At 35.6% G+C, this 27,312-nt stretch overlaps 1 protein-coding gene across 1 annotated transcript in view; it reads left to right on the top strand.

Moving 5' to 3' along the window:
• The window catches only part of COL19A1 (collagen type XIX alpha 1 chain), a 357,863-nt gene that overhangs the window by 54,241 nt on the left and 276,310 nt on the right, over positions 1 to 27,312 (top strand). Inside the window, 6 exon segments of the mRNA XM_003121272.5 lie at positions 2,647 to 2,770; positions 4,124 to 4,399; positions 8,617 to 8,697; positions 12,438 to 12,563; positions 13,647 to 13,709; positions 21,999 to 22,052. Coding sequence (XP_003121320.4) covers positions 2,647 to 2,770; positions 4,124 to 4,399; positions 8,617 to 8,697; positions 12,438 to 12,563; positions 13,647 to 13,709; positions 21,999 to 22,052 — 724 coding nt within the window.

Raw genomic sequence — 27,312 nt, forward strand, 5'->3', positions numbered from 1 at the left:
GACGAGCTTAAACAGAAAAGACTGCCTTTTTAGGGAGAGTGAAAGGTAACAGTACTTTAATGTTCCATGTGCTCAAAAAACGACCGACCTTTTCTGTGCTTGGGGATGGAGGGACTTTCTAAAGTTTAAAAGGAGTTATATTTTTCTTATTTCATTATTTTCCAACATCCTAATTAAAAGAAAAAAAAATCCAAACAAAAATTGAAGCTTCCACAGTGGGGATATTGCCAGAATTTCAAAGGAGATATTTTCTGATCTGTCGGAGACCCAGGAACAAATCCCAAAGTTATTTATTATGAGTGGAAATCCTATTTGAAAATAAGTGCGTCTGGTTCTTGGATTAACTTCTTGACTGAAAAAGCTGGTCTGTCTTTGCAGTTGGCATCCTGTACTCCAGGTCCTCCATTGGCTGGGGGCTTCCAGAGCCCTGTTTCAGTGGAGCTGCTGCCTGAGTTCGGATTTGGTGGGAACTATGGCGCTTGCACTGATTGGGGGGGCTGCATCACGTGATGACCTTCGTGGAAAGAGAGTACAGGGAGCATCCTTGGGGAGAGGAAGGGACTGCTTTCAGAATGCACGGAGGCTCAGGACTGAGTGGATGGCGACAATGCAGGCGTTCAGAGGATTCGTTTAATAAGTTTGGCGGATATATGGTAGATATATATGGATCTCTCTATATATAGAGAAAGATAATGCTATATATATGGATTATGCTATAGCAAGGATGGAGGAAGTTTTGTCTGTTTTATAGCAGGGGAGATGGTGAAGATAGGCATATATCTGAAAAGCAAGAAAAAGGGGTCATTGGAAAGGGCGAGACTGGGGATTTCAATGGAGTTTTAACCCTCTAAAGTGAAAAAAATGACTGCAGCATGAGAGATGAAGCAAAAGGGGAAGAGATAATGGATTCTCAAAAGACAGGAGGCAGTGGGATAATCTGCAATGAAGAGGAAGTTAGAATCTCTGAACTGCGTGTTGGGGTGCTCCTGGTATGTGGGCTGGTTTACCTTCCTGGGTACCTGTGAGGCTCATGCCGGGGAGGAACAAACTTCTGCAGAAGCTGGAGAGGGTGTGTATGTATGTATGTGTGTGTGTGTAATGAAATTAGGCAGACCTAATTTTACTGAGTTTCACTTTATTGCACTTCACAGATATTGTTTGTTTGTTTGTCTTTTGTCTTTACACTGAGCGAGGCCAGGGATCAAACCCGCAATCTCATTGTTCCTAGTCAGATTCTTTTCCGCTGTGCCAGGATGGGAACTCCTGTTTGTTTTTCACAAATTAAAACTTTGTGGCAACCCTGTGTTTGAGAGGATGGTTAACATTTTTTTAGCACTAAAGTATTTTTAAAATTAAGATATGTATATTTTTAGATATAATGGTACTGCACACTGAATGGAGTATCCTAATGTGTAAACACAACTTTTACACATAATGGGAAACCAAAAAATTCGTGTGACTAGCTTTATCGTGATATTCATTTTATTCCAGTAGTCTAGAACCAAACCTGCAATATCCCTGAGGTATGTGCATGCACACATGCGTTTGACCAAGTAAGAACTATAGGCCAGCATAGTTGTTTTTCATTTTTTTCCCCTGATTTCCCTACCACATATGACTTTGTCTCTAACACAAAGTGTAAAGCCAAGGTTTCAGAATTCCCCATGAGTTTGGTTGTCATTTTCAATGAACCTTGGTGTGGTATTCCCAGTTAGTAGTTACCATCTCAGTGTATGATGTTTTATTTATATAAACAAATTCTGGCTATGTTAGTCCTTAAGAGAATTCTTACTTACTACTTCTCATGATTTTTTAAAAGAAAAGCAAGATTCCTGCCTTGCATATTTTTAATATACAAGGCACATAAATTTTAAAGTCAGCTTAGAAGAATGTAATTCTCTTTGTTTTCCAATGAAAGCCCAATTACAATTTATATTCATTGTGAATTTTTGTCCCTGAGTTTCTTCATGGATCCAGTGGGACCAGTATTTTGAAACAAGATTGAAGCAGAAGCATCTTTGACTGTCTTTAGGTTTTCCTCTACTACCTAGAAGGGATTTGTTTATTTTATTTTCTGTAAGAATGAAAAATAAGCTGAACATCTTTCTATATATGGTTTTAGTCTTAAATTGATACCTACTAGAAAATCAGAAGTAGGAATTAATTTTGCAAGGGTTTAATACAATAAAACTTCTTCGGAAAATATACATTTAATTGTTAGCAGTGTTCTTTGAAGTGCTCTGTACTTCTCTCTACTGACAAAATTAAGGGGTACTATTTATTTCCTTTATAAATGTCTACTCTTTGCCAGTCTGAAGTGAATTCTGAGATTCAGATGGAACATCTTGTTGAGTGAACGAATATCATCACGTATAGCCTAGTTACTAACTTATACAGACCTCAAGCTTTAACAACACCCTACCAGGAAATTTTTTAAGAGAAAGAACAAGGATACAAATTCCATAGGTAATGTAGGCATGGCTGCCTCCATATATACAGTAGGTAGATTATTATAAAGATGCATAATAAATTATAAATTCATTGAGAAAATACGACAGATATTGTTTTGCAAAGAACTTCATACAGAGATTTTCTGTCCTTACCCCCTTTAGTTTTCTGTAATGGTTCCTTGTTTTCTTCCCACAGTAAGGTATTTCCCAAAGGCCTTCCTGAGCATTTCGCGATGGTGGCCATGTTTCGGGTACGAAGAAGCACCAAAAAGGAACGGTGGTTTCTGTGGCAGGTTTTAAACCAGCAGAATATGCCACAGGTAAGGAACCAGAGAGCTGTGCTGGTGAGTGAGTGATCTTTGGTGTGATTAGGCCAGGTGAATCTTGGAACTGTGAGCATAAATTTGGGAGCAGACCTCATATGTGAATATGCTGTCAGAGAAATCATCCACAGGGAAACGTAAGTATTCTCAGAATTAGGAGGGTCTTGCTGAGGTCTGCAGTGAGAGCCTGGTGGGTGAGACAAGATTAGTTTAAGGGTTTTTTTGTTTTGTTTTGTTTTGCTTTGCTTTTTTACTATTAGATTCCTGTTTTTGTCTGGAAGACACTCAAACTGCTGTTCATTTACAATTACTTTGTTGACACCAAGTCCACTTCAGTAACGACGACTTCATCTATCATTTCTGATATTATAAATTATTTTAAAGCTGTTCATTATTTTATCTGAAAATCCTTAATGGATTAAGAGATGAGATACAAATATGATTCCAGAAAGAGAAAATAACCAAGCACTTGCTAGACACTAGTTAGTGACAAAGATAGGAGATTGACAAAACATGATTCCTCTTCTCAAGGAGCACAAGGTCTGGTAATGCCACGTAGTAGAACAGCATACAAAACATGATCACAGGGTGACAAGTGTGGTGGCAGGGGACAGCTTAGAGTTGGGTGGGGACTGGGAGCATAGAAGGGACAGCTCCTGAGACCAGACACGAGAAGAGATGGGATCTAGGAATACTTGTAGGAGAGATGGCATTGGGGCAAAAAGAAGGGGATGTGGGTACTCTAGAGAGGGGAGATGAACATCACAGTTACTTATGGGCACCATCTGTCTATGTTTATTTCCATACATATCATTGAAATGTTTTTCATTTCACTGGTCTTTTAATCTGTTATTATATAGTCACAATTTTAAGATGGAAATATGAATTGAATGAAAATAATATGTTTTTTATGGAAATGCATTTTCTCTGTACCGTGCAAATCATCAAAGGTGAAAGAAGTTTATCTCAATTTCCATTCTAGGAGAAATGACAATTTCTTATTCTTTTTAAATTGGTAACATTTAATTCTTGAATCCATCATATAGAATTATACACATGCATATATATACTTAGATATACACACACATATATAAATACATATATACTCCTTAATGTACTCTCAAGAAGGGAGCATTTTAAATTCACCAAATATCCCATATTTAAACCATTTTTGTAGCTGAATGTTTGCTGTTCTTTCATGTTAATGAATCCAGTGGACATAGGTGTGATCTAAACCATTTTACTAAGTGCCTCAGTTCTACTAACATACATCTTGAGTTTGTCTTTGAGTGCTTTAATAATCTTTAAAATTTAATTTCAAATATTTAAAGACCATTTGCATCTTTGCAGGTGTCTATAGTAATTGATGGTGGAAAGAAGGTGGTGGAGTTTATGTTCCGAGCTGCCGAGGGAGATGTGTTGAACTTCATTTTTAAAAATCGAGAACTCCGTTCTTTGTTTGATCGTCAGTGGCATAAACTTGGCATTGGCATACAATCCCAGGGCATTTCACTCTATATGGACTGTAACTTAGTTGCAAGCCAGAATACTGATGGAAAAGGTGCTTTGGACTTTCGTGGAAGGACAATTATTATGGCTCGAGCTTCAGATGGCAAGCCTGTGGATGTGAGTTGTGGAAGCAAACTAGTAAAATTTATAAATTAAAACATCTTATTAGAACCTTTTTCCTTTATAATACATTCCCTTCTCAACACTATTTAAATTAATTTCCTCTCAGATGTGTAAAGCATGGCTGTGTATTTCCATCTGTAATTTCATATATATTATTTTCTTTTTTCATCCATTATCTCTAGCTTGTGAATCTAAAAGAACTAGGCCAGGCCTTAAAAAACAAGGTTATGAAAATGAAATTCTACCAAAATTGAAAATATGGTACAAAGAGTAAGGTTGGTCTAAGTTCGTATGTTTTAAATAGAAAGGATTGGGAAAAGATGCACTTTAAGTTAAATGGTTCCATATTATCTAATATTTTCATTCAAGAACAATAGGCTATTTATTCATCCTCAGAATCACAGGTTTTTTGTCTTGCAGACTATTTTTCATAAGCTTATAATTGTTTTTCAGAGTTCTATTGGACTGAAACGCAGCCGCTAAATGTATCTGTAGGTCATTTGGATGAGAACAATTGGCTAGTAAAACTAAGACGAAAATTCCTTTAAAAATTATGTTTGAAGCTCAGGTGATATAGATTTATGATTAATTTCCCTAAAGAAGAAGGCCTATAATCTTAAAAGGGGGGATATATCCAAGTTTGATGACTTCACATTTTCTTATGGGTAGAATGGTGGGAAAACCCATATAAATAATCTGAATGCAGGTCACCAATGGGAATTACTAATACTGTTAACACAAAGAATTTAACAGTTTGATTTTATTTCAAAAGTACAATTCTGTGCAAATACATATTTGGCCAGCATATTATTTCTAAAGGCCCCTGTGGTAGATACCAGAAATGTATGATAGATGGATAGATAAATAGATATTATAAATGTGCATATATGTAGTCAATAAAATATTTTTAAACTGTCTTCTCTAAGAAAAAAATGACAAATCAGTGAGAATATCATAACTGAAGTTCAGTGATGGTCATCAAAATAGGTCAGTGTAGAAGCCAGTTCTGGAGATTTGACATCACGGCATCATGGAGAGTGAGCTTGTTTGGGGATCACACAGATGTGATTATAAATCCTGGCACATCCAATTAACTCTTATGATCTTCTGCTTTATTAGCTATTGATTTATCTGAGTCTTGGAATCCTCAATTATAAAATAATTTTGGTAGACTCACTAGTTATAATTGTATAGAGTGTGTGCTATAGTGCATCTCATGTGGTCAGTTCTCTGTATATTCTTTTATTTATTTAGGGCCAGACATGCCACTCAGCCCTGACATAGAGAGTGGAAAACATGCTGCTCCTCTCTCAAAGATCTTAAAGGCTAAGTCTATGTCAGTAAAAGTGGATTAAATCTATGTCAGTAAATGGTGGCTGCCAATAGTATTAACAGTATTCATTAAAGACCTTTCAGAAAGGTTTCTCCAAAGTGAAGGGAGAAAGTGGAACCCAGAAGCTGAACATCAGAAATGCAAGTTTCAGCACTGGGTGGAGCGTAGGTAGATAGGAAGTGATCTGCATGGAATTCTAGCAACTGTAGTCAGGGTAGCAGTGGTCCACAATGAAGCACTGGAGTTGGGGACTGGAATCTGATCTTCCATAGCACTAGTGAGGGTAAAGTGGGAAACTGGGAGGACCAAAGAACATTAGGATTTGGGTTAGGATATAAATTCATAACCTTTGGAAAAGAGATGGCAATGAGAGAGGAACAAGTTATTGCAAGAGTGGGGGCCTGACTCAGAGGCTCCCCTCTGAAGATTGAGTATTGTGTTCTGTGTCTTATTAAGTTCTTCCTCAAGGAAAGAACCTTAGGCTGAAGAATATCATGTGTGGCCTGATCAAAAGACACAGTTATAGCCTTTTGTGAAAATTACAGTCTTCAAATGGTTTCATAGTTCAATGTGGAATCTTAGTTCATTTGAGAATAATATTAAAAGCCGTATCACAATGATGGAGCTTTTTAAGGAGATAGTCACTGTTTAAGTTAAACAAATAAAATATATATATTTAAAAGATTCTTGGTCCTACTAAAACTTTAAGTGAGCTAACTTTTTAAAATCATCTCCATATAAGCTCTGTGATTTATAAGATCTGTTGTAATGTGAAACTATTTTTATTTATTAAGAATGTAAGTTATTGGAGTTCCCGTCATGGCACAGTGGTTAACGAATCTGACTAGGAACCATGAGGTTGCGGATTCAATCCCTGGCCTTGATCAGTGGGTTAAGGATCCGGTGTTGCCATGAGCTGTGGTGTAGGTTGCAGACGCAGCTCGGATCCGCGTTGCTGTGGCTCTGGCGTAGGCCAGTGGCTATGGCTCAGATTAGACCTCTAGCTTGGGAATCTCCATATGCCGTGGGAGCGGCCCAAGAAATGGCAAAAAGACAAAAAAAAAAAAAAAAAAAAAAAAAAGAGAATGTAAGTTATTGAAAAAAAACTTCTAATTATTGGGTTTTATTTTACATATACTACCCTAAGTGACAGGAGTCAGTGCATTCTTCTCCTGAAGCCCTGTGTCAGTGAAGAATTCTAAAATAACTAATGAATTTTAAAAGCATAATTTAACTAGGCTGGTTGTAGCTTCATATTAGGTTCTAATCACCCGAAAATTCATCATCTATCTTCAGTTAACTAAAATAATTTATGTGAAAGTTCTAGCACAGTGGATGATATAATAGAATTTCAGTATTTATTGGATATTTATATAACAGTGATAATGATAAATAGTTTTAGTTCAGAAGAAAATTATTTGGAGTCTCTCCATTCTTCATTCTACATAATGGGCATGTTAACTGCCTGATGTTTCATTAAACTATGTAAGACAGTGTATTTAAACTTTATAAATAAAAATTTACTTCCCATAATCTTTTGCAAAAAGTTATAGAAAAGAAACAACTAAATTTCATTTCATTTCACAATTTTGCATTGGCTTCAAATCTTAGGCCACTCTTGAATCCAAAAGATGTCTGGAGTTTTTAATGCTTTCTATGAGCTGAACTGATTTTGTTCATCTCAGCGTAGACTAATATTTACAGCTTCCCCTGCTCCTTCTTGCTTTTTTGGTGTTGGAGTAGAGATTCGGAGCTAACCACTAGTATCTGCTTTCTGTTGTCATAGGATTGTTATATTATTATAGTTGGGTTTTACTATTACTTTCTGGCCTCAAAGTAATACATAATCTAGCTCTATTACATTACAGACAGAGAAAGAGGTAGAGAGAGGCAGAGAGAGACGAAGGCAGGCAGCAGGAGGAGGGGGGAGGGGAGGAAAAAGGTTGTTCCTGACCTATAAGTCAGATCATCATATGATTAATTATTAATTATATTTTTAAATTTACAAACCATAAACTCATTTAAAATAACCTCTTTGCCATCTTCCCTATTGAAATTTCGACAATGGTCTATACTATTTCCTTTCTCTTATGTGGTAGTTTGGTGTTGCCTTTATTTATTTATTTATGATTTTTATTTTTTTCCATTAAAGTTGATTTACAGTGTGATCTTCCCTTTAAGGGCATGATTGTACTTTCCTTAAGCTACCTTTTATTTTATGTCCAAATGCCAAAAAAAATATGAATTTGCTGAGCAAATAGAGGAATAAATTATTTTTGTAAAAAGATGGAGAGTCTTTTTCAGGAGTATGCGAATATAGTATAAAACTCATAGGTGTTAGGCAAATCCATGAAAAATAGATAAAAACTAAATACCATTTTTTTTTTCTTACTGAGAAGTGAGCATCTATTTCAGTGCCTCAAGTGGGGGCTCTGGAATTTCAGATAAGGCCTTTTCCATCATGTGCCCCTAGCTTTGACTTGACTTTTTCTCCAGAATCTTTGACTTTGAAATATTCTTCATTTTGTGGCCAAACTTTATGGTAGTGCATTACCCTTCTTGAATTAAATACTTCTTTTTTTATTGTTTGAAACAAGGAGCAAAGATTTGCAATTGCTCTTATTACCTGATTTACTTTATATATATATAGTTATATAGTTATGTATATATAGTTATATATATGTTTATATATATAACTCAAATTTCTCAAATGATACATAAAACCATGAATCCTAAATTAAATACAAAAAAAAAATCTGCCAGCAATTTATTTGTATTAGTTTCTTTTCTTTTTCCAGATACATTACCATTGTTCCCAAATGACTATGTGATCTTCAAAAAAAGCTAATGATATGTCTTATTACTAATTTTTTAATAGGTTGAACTTCACCAACTTAAAATCTACTGTGACTTGAACTTCATAGCTCAAGAAACTTGTTGTGAGATGTCAGACACTAAGGTAAGTTCATTATTTTGGTGTGTGAAGATGGTAGAAGGCCAGCTGCCTGGTCTGTAGAGTCCACCTGTAGGGCAGCGCTGAATATCTGCTGAAGCCAGATGAGCAAATAGTTACAAGTGAGAGACCCCTCTTATGGCTCTCTCATTGTTTCTTGTCATGGCTTTAATCCCAGTGTTTCATCCTGAACTTCAAGAATGATATGGCCTCACTTTGGACTCAACATGAATAAAGGAAAATTCATGCTTTTCTCCTTAAACCATGTTCTGATGGTAGCATCATTATTTTCCAGTTACAGGAGTTTTATGCCTGTGATCCTATGTTATTCTCACTCACTGCCCTCTTCTAGCCTGTCACCCATCCTGGGAGTTTTCCCCTGTGAGAGATTTTTCATCTGCATCTTCCCCTTTCCCGGCCATGCTCCACCTTTACCTCTTATGCCTGGATTGTTGCATTATCCTGTTGTCTACCTTCTCCTTTCCCAGATAGCCAGAATAAGCCCTGAATCACTGCTTCACAGATTCATTTATTTTCTTCCACTAAATATTTATTATTCAAAAATGTTGATCTTAGAGACACTGTGCTAAGCTGCACATCTAGCAGGTGTGAATAAAACACATTCCTTGCCCTCTATTCACTTCTCTCTTAAAGCCTGTAGTTACTCCCAGTTGGCAGGAAAATATAAATTCAGTTTCTCAGCCTCTCATTCTTAATATTCTCAACCCAACCTTCTTGTACCAATCTTCCATTCCAAAAATTTACTAAATTTAGTACTATCTATATCTCCAATTGCAGTGACTACATGTGCATCTTATATTATTAGGTATAACTGTATTCGTTTTTAACTTTTTCTGCAACCTTTAAACTCAATGAGAGGAGTTATACTTTTGTACCCCTCTTTTTTATTCTCAGTGCTTTGTAGAAAATAGTCAAAACACTGTATCTTGACTTGTTGAATGGTGTTCGAAAGGCACTAATTCTGAAAAGGATCACAGAAAGAACATGAAAAGTTATTCTGTGTATCTTAAATTTCCCATAAGTTCTATTCTTATCATTGAAAGTTATAGAAAAATTGTATTGTTAGTTCAGTAATTCAAAAATATTTTTAACTTCTATCACTTATTTGGGTAGTAGAGTAATATGATTAACTGACTCAAAACATAGCTAAGTCTCTCGAAATTATATGTTTTGCTTATGTAACTTGGTAACTTGGTTACATGTAACTTATGTAACTTGAAAAACCTAGACTTCCTGGAGCCACGCATTCAAATCTTGAAGATGTGAATACCTCCAGAAATTTTTCTTTAGTTAATTATGCTTCTTTTACTTAGGAACTCTTAAAATAATAATTTTCCCTGATTGAAAAGTAACATAATGATGTTTTGATATACCTGAATATTATATTCTTGACCAATAATCACTGTTCTGTGTCATCACATAATAGATATTTCCAACTTGAATTGTGAGAAAACTATTTAAAGAATTATAGGTGATGGATTGGATGGAATGATTTGATAATTAAAAGCAGTCACATGACCTCACACATTATGCAAAAAAAATTTTAATCATGTTTTTAAAAGATTTAAAGAGTAGAAAATAAGGTAGGAATTCATCTCCAACTTGGGAAAAAAAGAACAAAAGACTGCTTCTTTTTCCGCTGATAATTATTTAGGCAGGGAAACAGCACCATTCTGTTAATGGTTAATAAGAAATAGAAACATATTTCATTTACATTTAATGGGAATGTATATTTTGGAAGGTAACATTGTATAAAAATTACTTAAGTGCTTCTGCTATAATTCTAACATCAACTGTATATTTTTTTGAAAAATATTTGAACTCAGACAATTTAAATGTACTTGCTTAAAAATCTATTTTTGTTGCATAATTTCAAATCAGACAAGCTTTCTGTTATTAATATCTTATAGCATATTTGAAAGGTGAAATTTATTCAGGATAATCTATAAATATACTTCTTTGTTACCATTAATTGGATTTTCTCTTTCTGAAACAGTCAGTTTTCATAAGTACAGACAAAGAGAAAAAAGAATAAATATAAAGAGGAGAAAATCAGCAACATTTGTTGAAAGTAAATGAGAAATATGGTTAAAATTTTGAGGGCTAATTAACTGAATATGTGTCAAATCAAAACCAGTGGTTTTATGAGGGGAGGGGTCCTTACTTGTACATCTTATATCCCTTTGGACACTTTTTGGAAAGCATGGGCAGTTTTATATTAAAGCCTGAAACAGGCTTTTAAAGTTATTTAAGGGAATTCCCATGGTGACTCAGTGATCACAAACCCAACTAGTATCCATGAGGATGTGGGTTCGATCCCTGGCCTTGCTCAGTGGGTTAAGGATCTGGCATTGACATGAGCAGTGGTATAGGTCACAGATGCAGCTGGGATCCTGCATTGCTGTGGCTGTGGTGTAGGCTGGTAGCGGTAGCTCCAATGTGACCCCTCCATAGGAACTTTTATGCGCCGCAGGTGCGGCCTTAAAAAGACAAAAGAAAAAAAAATCACATGAGATAAATGGCCTTTTTGAGTGATAATCTTGTGTATTTCATTCTAATGTAATTTGGACTTGAGAACTTACAAACTTATTAAGGTAACTCAGTAGCTAATCATTAAATCCGCAGAGAATGAATGTGAGAGGACTAGTGGTAAAGACAGGGGACCAGTTCCAGTTTTTCTGGGAAGTTATTTTTCTTAGTTTTTACTGGGCTCTCAAACACTGGAGTGCCACCTGTTTTTCAAAATATTTTTTTCTGTTTGGAAAGCTATGTATGTTTACTACATAAAATTTGGAAAATACATCCAACTCCAAAGAAGAAAATAAATATCAACCATGACCTCACCACAATAAGTAACCACAGACAATATTTTAATTTTGTATCCTGACAGTATTTTTCTGGGCATATATAATTGATAGTCTACAGAGTAATGTCTGAACCCTTCCCCTTAAACTGCAAATTCAGAGCTATGAAATTGCAAATTCAGAGTTACAAATCATGGTGAGAACTGGGGTAAAGTATGTGGGGAGGAAAGGATGAATTTATCCTCCTCAGATTCTCCATCTGGATTCATTTTTTGAGGGAAAAAATGTTCATTGCTTTGGAACCAGATTTTACTTCCTGTGGCCCCACATGTTCTGAATCCACTGGATAAGTATAAAAGTCATCACTTGTCTCTTACAGTGGAGAATTTTGAATAACTTTAAAGGACAGTGGACTAGAATAAGATATACATTCTTTGATTAACTAGAGTGTGAAGCATAAAACAAATTTATTTTCTACTTTTACATACCTTTACAAGCATCTTGTGAAAGTAAATGATGTTTTAAAAGTTCAAATTACACTCTTTTACTTTTAAATTTGTTTCCCAAATAGATATATTGATTTTATTTACAAAAATTATTTTATCATAACAATGCAGTTCTTGTAAATGTTTGATATCACTATGCTTGTCATAAAGTTACCTACAATAGCTTTAGAATTTGTCACCAAAACCCATATTTTATGCATTTGTAGCATGTTGTCAGTGTAATAAAAATTTAAGGAGATGGTGAAAAAGCAGTCACTGTGAACTTTCACATGCTGGTGTCAACCTTTGGTTTTTAGAAGGAAGTTCTTTCAGGTGACCCCAGTAATAACTAGGTTGGTGGGAGTCATAACTAGTTTGGGAATGTCAGAATATTTGGTATTGACCCTATTCCTAAAACCCCTTTCTGGATTTTTAGTGCCCAGAGCAGGTTGGCTTTGGAAGTACTGCATCTTTATCAGTACCTGCGTATGCCAGTCGAATGTCTGCATTTCTGCCAGCAAAGCAGGAACTAACAGACCAGTGCCAGTGTATTCCAGAGAAGGTAAGCTAGCCTAAACCTGTGCCCACAGAGAAACCACTCCAGACAGTGAACCAGGCCCAGTGGGTATGGCCCTGGTGCACAGAACGTGGCTGAGCCTTCAGTGCTAGATAAGTCAGGTGCCAGAGCCATTCATTCTCTGGGTAAGTTAGAAGTGCATTGGATGGGATTTCCTGGATTTCAGTCTCGTTAGTTCTGAGCCCATCTGACCTTCTTTCCTGGGTGGGTAATACAATGAGGAAAAGAAAGAGAGGAACCATCTGTATAATAGGTAAATATGAGTACATAATATGTGCCAGCAATAGGCTTCAATTCTGGAAATTCACAGTTGGAGGAAACTCAGTTCCTTCCCTTCAATGCATATCCAAAGATACTCCATGTATTGTGTGTCTCTGTTATGTGGAGACTGTATCTGTCCAGTATCCCCAATATCCACCAGCTCTGCCCTTTGCTGTGAGTTGTACAGGGAGTACAGAGGGCCCCTGGTTTTGCTCAAAGGATTTGTTTCACTTGCCCCTCCCTCATTGGGAAGCCTGGGCCTGTGGACCTACATGAACATCTTTTGTGGGTTAAAGGCAACCAGAGACCTGTGCTAAAAGTAGGCTTCCCTCTATGTCTGTACCCTAGGGAAGGAAAATTTTGCCCCAGCTCCTAGAGCAAAAGGTCCCCTGGCACTGCAACTTGATGCAGGCCTTCGGGCTTCAAGCACTCTGATACCATCTCATGTCCAGGCTGGAGCAGTGGGGAAGGGGATGAGGTGGAAATTTAGAGGAACCTGAAGTTTCCTCCAGTGACCAGCATGTAGGGTAAGCTCCATGCAGGAGGCTCACACAAGGTGCAAGGAGTGTAAAAGAGCACATGTTTCAGCCCATGGAAGGTTCGGACAGGAGATGTGGCTGCCTGGTGTTTGAAAGAGGGAGTAGTAAACCTCATGGTGGGGAGAGAAGAGCCTCCCAGCAGAGGGACCAGCATCAGCTCCCAGGAGAGCAAAGCTTTGTCTTACTTTTGTCAGTTTCCTATTTAAAAACTATTTGTCTTTAGTTCATTGTGACAGAATGTTGGATAAAAAAATTCATTTCTGCTCAGGGAGAAGCAGGATTACAGGGAGCTCCAGGCTCACCGGGCCAGAAAGGAGACAAAGGACAGCAGGTAAGACACCATCCAGTGCTGTCAGGATGCAAGAGGATTTGTCCAAAAGTGACTTTAAACTTGTGTCCAGCTCATTTTTCTAGTCCCATATAAATGCACATTTCCATAAAAAAGGCTGTCAAGGGCTGTATTTAAGTGCTGTGCTGACCACTGAAATAAAGAAGACTGATATCAGCATGCAAGTCTGCTTTGGAGAATCCTATTGAAGGCTGGCCTAAAATATGGAAAGATTAGGAAATCTAGATCTTTGTACCTGTTAAACCACAAGCAAAACCGCAAAGCAAGAAAGTTTGTTTTTCAGTGGTGTTGTAGCTTTCTTTAGCATTCTCTTCTCCAAATGCTTGATGAACTTCTGATGCTCTTGTCTGCTGATAGGTCTCCACTGAAGATTTTTCCTTACCCTTTATTCAGGGGTGTAAACACCTTTGTTGAACACTTTCTCTGCGTAAGGCCTAGTGTTGGGTGTTAGAGGGGGTAGACAGAAGGGGATCCATTCCCTTTTCTCCATGATTTTAAATCTGGGAGAAGACAGAAGACCTTATCAGACCGCATGTGTTAGGTGCTGTAGGAGCATTTCAGGGGTCCTCAGGGAACTGTCTGGGGAGACTGGGGAGAGTTTCCTGGAGGAGATGGTAAGTGACAGGACCTGTGAGAATCTGATTCTAGCCAGTATCCACACCTAGAGACTGCCTTTCCCTTCTCCCTATCCCTTTTATAACTGAACTATTCAGTTCCCCACTCTTTTGAGTCATGTCTTTTTTTCAACCAGTTTTTTTTTTTAATTGAAGTACAGTCTGTTTACAGTGTTGTGTTAGCCTCAGGTGCACAGCAAAGTGACTGAATTATACAGGCATATATATTCTTTTTTCAGATTCTTTTTTTTTTAATATCCAGCAGATACTCATTTTTTTATTTTAATGATTTTTATTTTTTTCCATTGTGAGATTCTTTTCCATTATAGTTTATTACAAGACATTGGATGTAGTTCCCTGTGCTATACAGTAGGTCCTTGTTAGTGTTCTATTTTATATATAGTAATATGTATCTGTTAATCCCAAACATGTATCTTCCCACCTCCTCTATCCCCTCTAGTAACCATAAGTTTGTTTTCTATGAGTCATGTCTCTTGTTAGCTCACTAGGTAGATTAATTTCTGCCAAGGTTAGAGTTGGTTATGTTCTTACTATCTTTCCAAGGTAAAATAGTTTAAATTCTTTTCATGCCTTAACTTGGAAATCCAAAGCTTTAAATTGTTTATATAATCTACATGGACTCCTTATTTTAAAAGGCTCATAAGCAGATTAATTTATGCCAAGATTAGGAGTTGATTATATCTTTCCATGGAAGATACAATAGTAGACTTTCCTTTGGGATCATAGACCAAGAATGGAGAGTTCCCTGGTGGCCTAGTGATTAAGGATTCAGCTTTGTCACTGCTAAGTTACCTGAAGTTCCCATGGAAAATAAAGAACTCATAGAAACAAACTTATTAAGCACCTCAGTGGCTTCTGCTTGAGAGGAACTGTTTGGGGTAGGATGGGTGTTTATTTTTAAAGGCTGAGAAATGACTGATTTCACCAAGCTGCACAACAAGCTTCAACCAAGCCATTCTTGGTTGGGTTCTTTTTTGGCCAAACCCACAACATACAGAAGTTCCCAGGCCAGGGCTCAAACATCATCCACCTTATAAACAATAATATTCAGTATTATTTATGTGTGGTCTTTGGTCAGGTTACTTCCACTTGTAATATCTTATTTTGTCCTTATCACCTAAGAATGTAAATCTAATATTTGTATCCTCATTTTGCAACTGAGAGAACCGTGCTTTCAAAATCATTATAATACTGAAGTGCACTTTTTATTATGTGAAAGCTTAAAATAATTGAGCAATATCTAGTTCTAAAGACTATTTTTATTAATTAATTAATTAATTTATTTATTTATTGGCCCTGCACTCAGCATGCAGAAGTTCTGAGGCCAGGGTTCTAAAGGCTATTTAAATCAAACTAAACATTAAAAATTACAGCAATCTGGAGTTCCCATCATGGCGCAGTGGTTAATGAATCTGACTAGCATCCACAAGGACGCAGGTTTAATCCCTGGCCTTACTCAGTGGGTTAAGGATCTGGCATTTCCGTGTGCTGTGGTATAGGTTGCAGACTCATCTTGGATCCTGTGTTGCTGTGGCTGTGGCATAGGCCGGCAGCTATAGCTCCAGTCTGACCCGTAGCCTGGGAAACTCTATATGCCATGGTTGCGGCCCTAAAAAGAAAAAAAAAAAAATATGGCAATACTAGTGTTTATCAAGTGCTTTTCATGTGCCAGCCACTAGAAAGAGTGCTTTAGATATGTTAGCACTTTGATCCTCCCAACAACTGTTCATGTTAGGTATTAGTTTTATAGATGGAAAAACTTAGTTTAGGGAAGTTAAATTATTGCCCAAGGCCACACAGTATATAGTTGAACTGAGATTTGACTTTGTAAGTCAACTCTACTCTAAATAAAATTTATTTTAAAAAATTATCACCAAAATCTATGTTGAGGGGTTTATTGCCTATGTTTTCTTTCAGGAGTTTTATGTTTCCTGGTCTTTAGTTCAAGTCTTTAATACATTTTGAATTAACTTTTGTGTATGGTATAAGAAAGTGGTCAAGTTTCATTTTTTTTTGCATGTGGCTGTGCATTTTTCCAACACTATTTATTGAAAAGACTACCATTTTCCCACTGTATAGTCTTGACTCCTTTGTCATAAATTAACTGATTATATATATATATGGGTTTATTTGGGGGCTATTTATTCTATTCCATTGACCTATATGTCTGTTTTTATGCTAATAGCATGCTGTTTTAATTACTTTAGCTTTGTATATAGTTTGAAAATAAAATCCATCTGTATGCTGCCTTTAAAGACACTTTATATGTAAAGGCACACACAAACTGAAAGTGAAGGGATGGAAAAAGATATTTCATGCAAATGGAAATCAAAAGAAAGCTGGAGTAGTCATACTTATATCAGACAAAATAGACTTTAAAACAAAGAGTGTGGTAAGAGACAAAGATGTGTTTTACATAATGACAAAGGGATCAATCCAACAAGACAGTATACTTGTGCACCTAACACAAGAGTAACTAAAAATACAAAGCAAATATTTAGACACCTAAAGGGAGAAGTAGTCAATAATACAACAATAATGGGAAACTTTAGAACCCCACTACATCAATGGATAGAAAATCATCAAGAAGGGAGTTCCTGTCACGGCTCAGTGGTAATGAACCCCACTAGTATCCATGAGGATGTGGATTCCATCCCTGGCTTCACTCAGTGGGATAAGGATCTGGCATTGCCATGAGCTGTGTTGTAGGTCACAGATGTGGCTCAGATCCTGTGTTGCTGTGGTTGTAGCATAGGCTGGCTGCTACAGCTCCAATTGGACCCCTAGCCCGGGAACTTCTTTATGCCATGGGTGTGGCCCTAAAAAGACAAAAAGGGGGAAAAAAAGGTAAAACCAAAAAGGAAACATTAGCCTTAAACAACATATTGGACCAGATGAACTTAAGTGATATATTAAAAATATTCCCTCCAAAACAATCGAATATATTCTTTTCAGGTGTATATGGAATAATTTCTCTAGATCATGTTTTAGGCAGTGAAATAAGTCTTAATGAATTTAGAAGGAATTAAATCATATCAAGCATATTTTTCTGAACCACAGTGGTGTGAAACTAGAAGTTAATTACATGGTGAAAACTGGAAAATTCGTAAATATGTGGAGATTAAACAACATGCTACTGAGCAACCAGTGGGTCAATGAAACCAAAAGAGAAATTTAAAAATATCTTTGACATAAACTAAAATGGAAATATAACATACCAACATTGATTATGCAGCAAAAGCAGTTCTAAGAGGGAAGTTTATAGTGATAAGTGCCTACTTCAAGAAACAAGAAGAATTTCAAATAAGCAACTTAACTTTATACCTTAACACACTAGAAAAAGAACAAATGAAGTCCAAAGTTAGTATAAAAAAGGAAACAAAAACTAAATCAGAAATAAATGAAATAGACTAAAAATACAGTGAAGATTAATGAAACTAAGAGCTGGTTCTCTGAAGAGATAAACAAACTTGACAAACCTTTGACTACTAGACTCACCAAGAAAAGAAGAGGAGACAAAATGAAAAATGAAAGAGGAACTGTTACAACTGATACAGAAACACAAAAGATCATAATTATCAGCAAGCTTATTTTATGCCAAATCTGTAAAATATACAAAAATGTATCTTAAGAGTTATAATGCAGCACATAATTTCCCATTTATTATACATTTAAAGAATATTAGCTCTTGTTTTAACTTTCAGACTTCACAAAACTCACAATGTCAGGAGATTTTAATGGCAAGACAAAAACATCTGGGATAAAATAAATTGGTAATCTATAAAACAAGGCAAATAATTAATCACTGTACTTCCTTTATTGTTTCAATACATGCACCAGCATTTGATTAAACCAGCATAAGCCTTGCTATGTTAATGTGACTTCAGATGACCATGGCCATGAATGTGATCAGCTTTCTTGGTGCTTGTAATAAATACGGATGTATTGTTTCATTTTGAGAAGCTGAGGATGAGTACATTTCTCTTATTGTACTATGTGATCCTGCAACTTTAATGTGCAGTAAATTAAAATGGCTTTCCATTTGTGTTTGAGTCTGGAGCACAAAATAGTACCTGCAAAGTTTGAAGATCAAAAGTCAGTTTGCTCTAAGGCATATTGAATAGTTGATTTTGTGAGAAGATCAGAAATGCAGTGTTACTAAGGGAACCAGATATTGTTCTCAAGGTTTTCCTTTTGGTCTAGAAGGCCAAGGAAGGCTGTTTAGGGGAGATAGGTCAGCATATTAGAAGGAGTACCACTTTGGAGGCTGAATCAGTTGGGATTGAGTCCTGTCTACCTCTTACTTGCTTTGAAAATGATGCCTAATAACACTAAGTCAACAGTTTATTGTGAAGAAGGAATACTTAGTATCAGGAACTGGTGCATCATATATACTCAACAAATGTTGTGTTTCCTCTGTTTTCCTAATCACAGTGATATTGTTTATGTGTTGAAGGAGAGGTGGAGATAATCCTTTGAGTTTAGTTTCATACATGGCTTGACCAAAAACAAATAAATATTAATTTTGTTAGATAATCCCTTAGAATTTTCAAGTGATTAAATATTTTAGTATATAAAAATCTTGAATTGTTATTATGTGCTGTGTATCATAAATATTCATAATTTAATGTTTTTTTCAAAAGATCACTCAGTGATTTAAATATTTAACTCTAACCTGTGTCTTTTATTCCCAGTATTATTTGAAATGACTTTCCTTAGATATAATGTTCTAGTTTTTGGAGAAGTTCCTTACATTGCTATGCTTAGTATGATGCTGATTACAAACCATACAGAGACAATGATAATTTACTTTTTCTCATTAACTATAAGATATATATTACTAATCTTTTGTAGCATTTTACTTTTGGCCCAATGAGATAAAATGAGAAAAGTTTTGAGAATACAATTTCAAGATCTCTTTCCAAGCTATGGATGTATTACACATTATGATATTTCCAAAGGTGTTAAATTCTGAGAATCCTTATTGCAATCTGTGGCAGCTATATAAAGAGCAAATTTTGCTTTTATTTATGCCCATGCACTATGAGTTAGACAACTGTTCTGACTAATCATGTAAGATGGTCAAAACCCAGAAATGCTTCTTATTTCCCTTAAGATAACACTAAAGCTCTCTCCATGGGCCATAAGTTTCCCATAATGTATAGAGCTCTTCCTTATACACCCCTCCCTGTATCATCTCCTGCACATTCCCCTGGTATGACTGTTCCAAGTACTTTGCATCAGGTTACCCTTACCTGAATATTCTTCTAGACATTCACTTGACTCTTTTCCTTCACATCATTTAGGCTCTTTCTCAGAAATCGCTTTAAATAGAAGGGCCTATTCTGACATCTCTATAGAAAAAGCTTCCCTCATTCTACCTTTATCTTTTTTCTTTTCTTAACACTTTTACTGTCACTCAGCATGTTATCATTATGCCTCTATTTATCCCCCCCCCGAATATGAGTTCTCTGAGCACCATCCATAGAATAGCATAGAATATGAGCTAAAAATATGTTGAATGAATGAGTGAACATTATACCACAAAGAAAGCCTAAGTCATGAACTTGGTTGTTTCTAGAACCTGTAAATTCTACGCCCCAATTGCCTAGGAGACCTTGCCAAGCAGGCAAAAGTCAGTTTGCAGAGAAAGGACTAGATAAGCTAAAACATGAAGGATTGTTATATTATGTACCAGTGTTATGCTGTACTTTTTCCTTTAAAAAACAAAAGTTTTTTTTTTAAGTTTTCACATAGTGATCTGATTAGTTTTAGCTTGTACTGCTTATTAATTAATGAAGAATCAGAAATATTTGGGAAAAAAGCCATAGTTTTGGCATGATTTAATGTTTATCTTTATTTTCTCATTTTATCATCACACTGCGATGCTTCATTAATCTGATGTAATTCCTTTTTCTTCATAAAAATGATTACCCCCACTCATGGAGAAGGATGGTTCGAAATTCATCCACTCTTATAAACGCATAGCTTTAATGAGTATTTTGTATTAGGCCACCTAATCAAACCATTCTAACCATGCCCTCTGCCCAAGACTTATTCTGGTTAACATTATTTGAAATAATAATTAATACTTTTCTTTCATTTAGACTCAATTGTAATTTTTGAATCTTTTAATTCCGTTTTCTTAGCAAGCATAGTTAGCAACTTAATTACTTAGCAACCACATTATTTTCTCAGTTTTTTAAGACCCTTGCTAATACCTTCACCCACTTTAGAGTTGAAATTCCCTCAGAGTTTTATAAAACAGCAGCTCGATTTCGATGTTCCTGAACTTAAGGGGGAGTGTGATCTGAGGTCTATTTGGGGAATAATTTTCCAGTTTATTTCTGTATTATTATCTTCCATATCAAGTTAATTTCCCCCAAAGTGTAGACTTTATGAAATAATTGCTTTGCTGATACATTTTAGAGAAAATCAAAATAATTTAAGATGAAATAAGTTAACTTACTTGACTCTATAGTCAAAAGCTTTAGTTGATTTATGTTTTTTCTGCTCCCCTCCTTCAAATCTCACTATATGGAATTTTCTATTTTGAGTGGTCTAGTGTGTTCACCCAGAGATCACTATTGAATTTCCCTTTATTTCCTTTCCAATCTGACATTATTAATATGACCCATTCTGTAAACACACCCCACCAATACAAATAATTGAATCAAAATATACTCATCCTTTTTAAAAGAAGGAATATTTTCACTTAGTAGTAACCTCGAGGATGTGGAATTTAATATTATACTTTTGACTTTTTGTCTATGTCAGTATGAGAAATAAAGAATATCTCTTCACCCTTTCTAATCCAGTATTAAATATACTAGATTAATTCACAGATTCTTCCTTTTTTTTTTTACATTTTACTCTATCCGATATAAACTTATGTAATCTGTAGGAACTTGAAGTTGATATTTACTTGCATGCCTTAAATCAGAAATCAACATATAGTATCAGTGCAATAAGGGTATTATATACTCATAAAATTCTAATATATTTCTTAATCTCTACTAAGCATTAGTGAGGTAGAGAAATTCATTCAAAAAGTTTATGTTATTTTCCACTGACTCAAGAATAAATTTATTAGACTGAATTTGTGAAAGAGCCATCAAGGCAGTTATAGGTAGTCTAGCATCCTTACTAAGCAAATGTTTCCAGTTGGATGGAAGGGCAGGGAAACTGACAAATGGATTGGCCCAGCTCTGGGGTTTTTCCTGGAGGATGTAATAGAAGGCCAGGGTCACTAAATATAAAAATATAGGTACCTTGGAATCTGAAAGTTCATGATTTATTTGAATCGAAAACATCAGGTATTAGTTGAAGTTATAGGAATAAAATCATTCCTTACCCTCAATAAATAGAAAAGAAGTGACAAATCTGAATTCCATATGTCTACATGGAGAATGTCTAGTTTGAGTTTTGATTAGCACTTTGAGAGTTATTATTAACTTTTTGATAATTTTCAAAAGTATAGTTTAATGACTTGTGAGTAACATGAAGAACTTGAGGCACATGATTTGGTACAAGCAAAAGCAACTCAACTGTGAAATGATAGATCTTCTTTGACAACATTAGTTATTAATACAGCGTTGAAAAAAAAAAAAGACCAATGAGCATTTCTATATTTCAGGGTGAAGTTGGTCTTAAAGGTGAATCAGGCGCTCCTGGAATTCCTGGTGAAAAGGTATGCTGATTTGCTACTTTATTAAACTTTGTGACTGTTTTATCAGATTGTATCAGACAGGAAAGGAAAGTATGAAGAATAAGTCTGGTATTCCAGGGATCAGCAAACTGTGGCCCTATAGGAGGGCTGCCCCAAACTCCCCTCTGTATGATTTCATAAATCAGGTTTTGCTGGAACTCAGCCATGCTTGCGTGTCTTCATATGAGCTAAGGCTTCTTTTGTGCTATACAACTGTGTTCCATAATAGTGGCAAAGATTCCGAAATGCTTACTGTCTGGCCCTTTGCAGGAAACACTTGCTCCAGAACATTAGCCCTTATTCTAAGAGACTAAAAGCTTCTTCATTTCGCTATTTTATGTTTGGTATAATATCTTTTAATATGTATTTCACTATGGACATAAGTTGAATGAACATTTAAAAATACACTACCACATGAGATATGATAAGATACAAGTATATTTCAATCCATCAGTAAGTCTATAAGTATATATTAATCTCATAGAATGGTTGTCTTCTCTAACATTATAAAGACGACTCTAACAAATTCACTCGCAAGAGGTTTGTGTTGCAATTTAGCATACTTATTTAGGAAAATTAAAAAATCATTAAATTTGTAAATTGAACTGAAATTACCTTGTTTTATTTTTCACTTAAATTGCTGAATTGTTAAAGTTTCACATGTTAATGCCAAGAAGATTCTCTTCTTAACTAAGAGAAGTTTAACATAAGTTTCTGGAGCTGATGTAGCTGCTCTAATTACCAAGTGAGTCTGTTGTGCCTCATTATCTAGAAGGTCATAAGCCTGTGCTTATTAACCTAACGTTGTCACAAGAGTAATGAAAGCTGAAGTGGTAGGAGGTTCGGAACTTATTTTCTGAGTCCTTTTTAAGTGGGTCTCTGATATCTGACTGCTTCATTGATGCTGCTTTGTTTCTTTTTAGAAATTATTCAGCCCGATATGCAAATTCTTTACTCTTTTAAATGTTAGCCTCAGTAAAACCCAACAAACTGTCAAACAGTGATACCTTGCTACAAGTTAACGTTTATTTGGGCTGCTGTCCTCCTGTTTATTAATCTTGCCGATGACATTAATCGAAGTCTCTTCATCATAAGTGAGATTTGAAGGAGGGGGAGCAGAAAAAAAACAAATCGACTAAAGCTTTTGACTATAGAGTCAAGTAAGTTAACTTATTTCATCTTAAATTATTTTGATTTTCTCTAAAATGTGTCAGCAAAGCAATCATTTCATAAAGCCTACACTTTGGGGGAAATTAACTTGATATGGAAGATAATAATACAGAAATAAACTGGAAAATTATTCCCCAAATAGACCTCAGATAACATTTCAAAATGTCTTTTTCTCCTAGAGAATAGTATTTAATCACCTAACTCCCAAAGATATTGCCCAGTCCAATTTTGCTTATATACTCATTTCACCAATCTCTTCCTGAAAATTATTGTAACAATCTTATTGTTTAGATGTCAAATCATTGAGATTTTTAAAATTGTTTGAATTTGGGAACTCTTTTAAGCCAAGTACAGTCATTGGGGAGTATTTGGACTATAAAATTGATTATTAGACCTCTTTACTGTGGGCTGTGAAGTAAGATTTATATGGGTTTACCCAATGAATGATAGGAAAGCAGGATAAAATTCCCCTGGAGTATTTTTAAACAGCATTTACTAAGATTGGTATAAAATACTATTAATTGAATCCAGTGCACCAAAGTGATATTTCTTGGCTCCAATTTGTGGAAACCAGGTAGAAGGTGGTACTGATGGGCTGTGGAGGAAGCTCTCAACTCCTGAAGAGGTGCTCTGAGCAGAAGGGATTCTGTGTAAGAGCTAGATGAAGTGATCAACAGGTCCAACCCAGTCAGAAGTTGATCAAATCAATCATCATCAAGGCTGTGGGAATAATAAAGCAGCAGGCTAGGAAGTTAAGTAGGCAAGGCAAGAAATTCTCCAGAAAAAATTAGAATTTTTACAGAAAAGAGAGGGCCTCTTGGGAGGAGTGAAGGAGATGGAGCAGGATGTGGTGTCACAGAGACCAACACTATTCAGAATTAAAGATACTGCTGCTTTTCCTAGAGGCCCAAATTTGTAGAAAGAATTTTGTGTGGTGATTTCATTTGGTACCACATGAGTAAAACTTCAATAGACGTAAGAGAAAATGCCAGGTACTGATGATTTGTTTGGACCCAGCCATTCTGGGAATGAGAAGCCGCAGCCCCTGGGGCCTATTTGGTCAAAATGGTGACAGAGTCTCACAAGATCTGTGTGAAGACACTCTCTCTGGGGAACTTAAAACTGCCATGGAAAAGAAGAAGCCGTATCTATGGCGTTCTAAAGCCAATTCACATAGTCCTGGAGAGCTCTCTTGCATGTTTCCCCAAGCAGTTTCCACAGGTCTAAATACTTGAGTTGCTCTCAAAGAGTCTCGCAATCAGATGGTTTATGCAACCTCCAGTGGTGCCAAGCATAGTATCAGGCTGTACTCAGCTCTTGGGTCCTGGTTTCAGGCATCTTCAGGGACCCTCCCAGTATCTGTAGAATCACCGAGTCTTTGACCATATCCTCTCCTGAAGGTCACAGCCTCTGGTGGTGCTAGGTCTGCTTCTAACTTGTCACTTCAGTTAGCTGTTAAAGGGATGTAACACTCATCAGTGAAGAAATGTCACCTCAAGAGTATTTTTCTCACTTCTAAAATCCACAGTTACCATTTATTTAAAATAACTCTAATGAATTAGACAAAGTGAAGATAACTAGAAAGCTACTATGTTATCTGATGGCATGGTTAATAAGTTTTAAATATTTGATTCCAGGGAAGACATATCCATTTAAAAAAAATTTTTTAAGTTTCAGAAATTTGAAACTATTGTTCTAAATATGGGCACTTATCTTGGGGTAAAATACCTCCCTTGTTTTATGATAAGAATAACTTGATTGATTTTTCTAAGTTTTCAAAGAAAAATTATTCTTTGTTTTATTTTTTTAATGGTCACACCAGTGGCATATGGAAGTTCTCAGGCCAAAGATCGAACCTTGAATCCGAGCCGCAGCTTGACCTACACTGAAGCTGCAGCAAGGCAGGATCCTTTAACTCACTGCACTGGCTGGGGATGGAACATGCACTTCTTTAGTGACCCAAGTCACAGTAGTTGGATTATTAATCCATTGCACCATGGCAGGAACTCCAGAAAAATAATTCTTAAAGTGTATGTATCCCTAGAGCTCTATCTACCACAGAGTATTAATGCATCTCCCAGAGTACACGTACAGCATTCTCAAGCTTCCTTTGATTCTGCTTCTCAGCATTTATGATTCTTTGGGTTTCTTTTCTGAGAATTAGAAATGCTTAAGAGTTCTGATAAAAGACAAAGAAAAAATGAATTGTCTCACTTGGAGCAAGAACATATGCAAAGTAGCAGAGAGCATATGTCTCAGGTATAATATTTGCCAAGTGAAAGAGTTTTTTTATTTTTTAAGGTTTAATATTTACATGAGAAAACTGATTTATATTAATGGAGTGAAGCCTATTCGGAGCAGTGTATAATAGAATTTGTATATCAGCTGCACTTTACAATTACATTCAATATGATACAGCAATAAATTGATTTGCATATAAATCCCATTATTCTAAAATAAACCTGCACTTTGAAGTTTGGCTAAGTGATAGCAGTAAATTTTTTTAAGTCAAGGCCCTAAACAAAGTATTAGTTTCCTGAGGAGGCATTTTTCTTCTGAGGCCCAAGTGAAAAATAGTACAGTGAATAGCATTACATTATGAAATCAATTTATGGACTATGGAGTCATGGAGGCTTTGAGAATGAAGAACTATAGCATTTAATTATGCTCTTTGGTAATTATAATACTCATCACCTTGTACAGACTCATGTGGGCATTCAACCTGATATATGTAGATACAGCCTTAGTGCCAACCCGCTGTAGGAAAATAACTGTGCCCTTTACATTAACTCAGCTAGCTACGATATTGCCTAAGAGATCTGGTTATATTTCTGTTCTGGATTTGTCTAAGGAAATCTACTCTATCTAGCAAGTGTGCTTAGATATTAGTCACTGGTTACTTCTGGTAAGTTTGGTTGGACAGGAGCCACTGTCAGTCAAAACAAGTAAATTGGAGGGTGCCATTTCCAAGAGGAGTGAGTGGCTTAATGCATGAGATCACACAAGCGCATGCACACATCATGCACATACACACACATGCTCACAACTCCCATTCTTGTGATATGCTGTGGGAAAACAAGATCTGGATGCTGAGAGTGAATCCTGCCCACTGTGTTACCTCCAAACATCACACTCAAAGCATGCTTGCATTCATTACCTGAAGATTGCAAATAAAAAATTGCCTCACTCCCTATTTTACTTATATATGTTTTTTGAGATATGGGCATAGTTTTTAAATATAGGAATAATTATCTTCCAATAGTCTTAATCCTAATAATGTGGTAGTAAAAAATTGAATAAATATAGACCCTAACTTATGCTAAAGCCAATTTTCCATCTGCTGAATTACCTAGAATTTGTCTTAAAATGTTTATTTTAGTGGAAAAACTTTTGCTAAATTAATTTCACTTTTTGTGGGTTAGGTATTAGATGATAGCCATCATTGTTATACCATCCAAATACTAAATACCCAGAATTAGACTTCTTGGGTTTGAATCCCAGCTCAAAGCCTCTCTCTGTGTAATTTAGAGCCTGTCTCTTAGTGGTTCTAAGTTTTATTTTTTATGAAATGGGAATTATGTTGTACCTACTTCTAGTTTTGTCTTAAAGATTAGATGAAATTACTCATGAAATTGCCAGCTCGGTGCCTAATATTTAAATATTTGGTAAGCAATAGATATAATTAAAAAAAAACAATTTGATGATTCTGTAATTCTAAACTCTGACTCACTATGAGATTCAATTAAAACTCATTTGAGGGTATTTATATTATTTATTCAAAATGAGGGGAAAAGTTAAAATAAAAGTTACATATCTTAGATAACTTTGACTTCTTAAAACAAACTGGATATAGGAATCTAATGAATTTTCAACCTAATTGAAAAATGTATGAATATAAACTTTTGCAATCATAGTAATAGCAGCCATTTATTTACTTAATAGTTATTATGTACGAAATACTATCAAGAGATTTCTTTACATAATTTCATTCATTCCCCACAATATCTCTATGAGATGAAATTTATCATCACTGTTTCACAGATGAAGAAACTGAGATCTGGAGAGAATAAAA

The sequence above is a fragment of the Sus scrofa genome, chromosome 1 (assembly GCF_000003025.6).
Source record: "Sus scrofa isolate TJ Tabasco breed Duroc chromosome 1, Sscrofa11.1, whole genome shotgun sequence".
In the NCBI taxonomy this organism is placed as follows: Eukaryota; Metazoa; Chordata; class Mammalia; order Artiodactyla; family Suidae; genus Sus; species Sus scrofa.